The sequence below is a fragment of the Callorhinus ursinus genome, unplaced genomic scaffold (assembly GCF_003265705.2).
Source record: "Callorhinus ursinus isolate GAN/ISIS: 27379988/994484 unplaced genomic scaffold, GSC_fseal_2.0 scaffold1832, whole genome shotgun sequence".
Classification (NCBI taxonomy): domain Eukaryota; kingdom Metazoa; phylum Chordata; class Mammalia; order Carnivora; family Otariidae; genus Callorhinus; species Callorhinus ursinus.
Genome location: NW_027398886.1, coordinates 6,726 through 8,147, shown reverse-complemented (window position 1 = coordinate 8,147; position 1,422 = coordinate 6,726). Strand labels below are relative to the sequence as shown.

The 1,422-nt window shown below is 47.7% G+C and overlaps 1 protein-coding gene across 1 annotated transcript; it reads right to left on the bottom strand.

Moving 5' to 3' along the window:
* Positions 1-612: 612 nt before the first annotated feature.
* Positions 613-1,035, bottom strand: LOC112818179 (ribonuclease P protein subunit p20-like). The gene has a single exon (XM_025865382.1). The coding sequence runs from the start codon at positions 1,033-1,035 to the stop codon at positions 613-615; it is 423 nt and encodes a 140-aa protein (XP_025721167.1).
* Between the last annotated feature and the right edge of the window lie 387 nt (positions 1,036-1,422).

Here is a 1,422-nt window from a genome sequence, read left to right as displayed (position 1 = left end):
CAAAAGAAAAAAATAAATTAGACTACTCAAAATTAAACACTTTTGTGTGTCAAAGGGGATTATAAAAAATGTGAAAATACAATTTAAGGAATGGGAGAAAATACTAATCCACATACTTTATAAGGGGATAATATCCAAAATACATAAAGAACTCTTAGAACCGTACTACAAAAGACAACCATATAAAAAAATGGGCAAAAAATCAGAATAGACATTTTAGCCAAGAAAATATACAAAGTGGCCAACAAGCAGATGAAGACATTCATCACCTTTGGGCATTAAGTAAACTCAAAACCACATACTTGCTTCACACTCACTAGAATGGCTGTAATGATAATTTTTTGGGGGGGTGGCTGCATACTAACACAACTTGCTAGTTTTTATTGTCTAGGACAACGGTTACAGACCACAAAGACTCGGGAAGACCCATTGCTTGGGCCCAACAAGAGATAATACTCTCCCTCGCAGTTCAGAGTCCTCTGGGCTGTAAGGCGACAGACTTTTCTTACGTGGCTCTGGTAGAAGGTCCATGACTGTACTCAGTACAAGAAGAGCCATAGCTTAGCCTACTTATGTAGGGGTGGGTGTATAAGGTGGCCATCCTCATTTCCATTACTTGGGTGCAAACCTGAAGGCCCGGATGTGGATGGCCGAGTTGTTGCGGATGCGGGTCAGCGGCTCTCGTGTATCAGTCTCTGGATCCAGCTCATCGACAAGCTCCACGGTGGAGGTATTGGCAGCCACCTGCAAGGACCCGAAGCTGCCTACCTGAAGCTGTAGGGCAATGCTGATGGCACGGTTGATGGCCAGGCCCAAGCCATGAATGCAGATCTCACTATATGAATTCTGACCCCGAGCCCCTCCATCCAGAAGCTTTTGGCAGCGGGCCAACTGAGCCTTAAAGTCAGTCTTCATGTTGACATAAATGTCACTGGGCCTCCGGGGCAGGTGGTGGGGGAGCCGCTTCCGAAGGGTATACTCCACCGGGTCCAGCTCAGCCTCGAAGGCCCCGCGGGGCTCTCGGTTTTCCGCCATGCTGTGTGCCACTCTCCAGTGCACAGTCCCCTTCCCGAGGACGCGGCCCGCTCCGGGCCAAGCCACTCAAGCGCTGCACCCACCCGCTCGGACTGAGTGCTTGGCGCCGGACATGCAGGACCGAGGAAGATAAGAAAAGCCGCGCGCTGGGCGATCGCGAGATTGCGGCTGCCCTTACGGCTCGGGGATCCTGAAAGATAATGATTTTTTTTAATGGAAAATAACCAGCATTGGCAAGGACATGGAGAAAGAGTAACTCTTGCACATTGTGATAGGAATGTAAAATGTAGCAACTTCTGTGGAAAACAGTTCAGCCCAAAGTTGGAAACAACCAAAATATCCATTAACGGATGAATAGATAAACAAACTTGTATATACCTACCATGC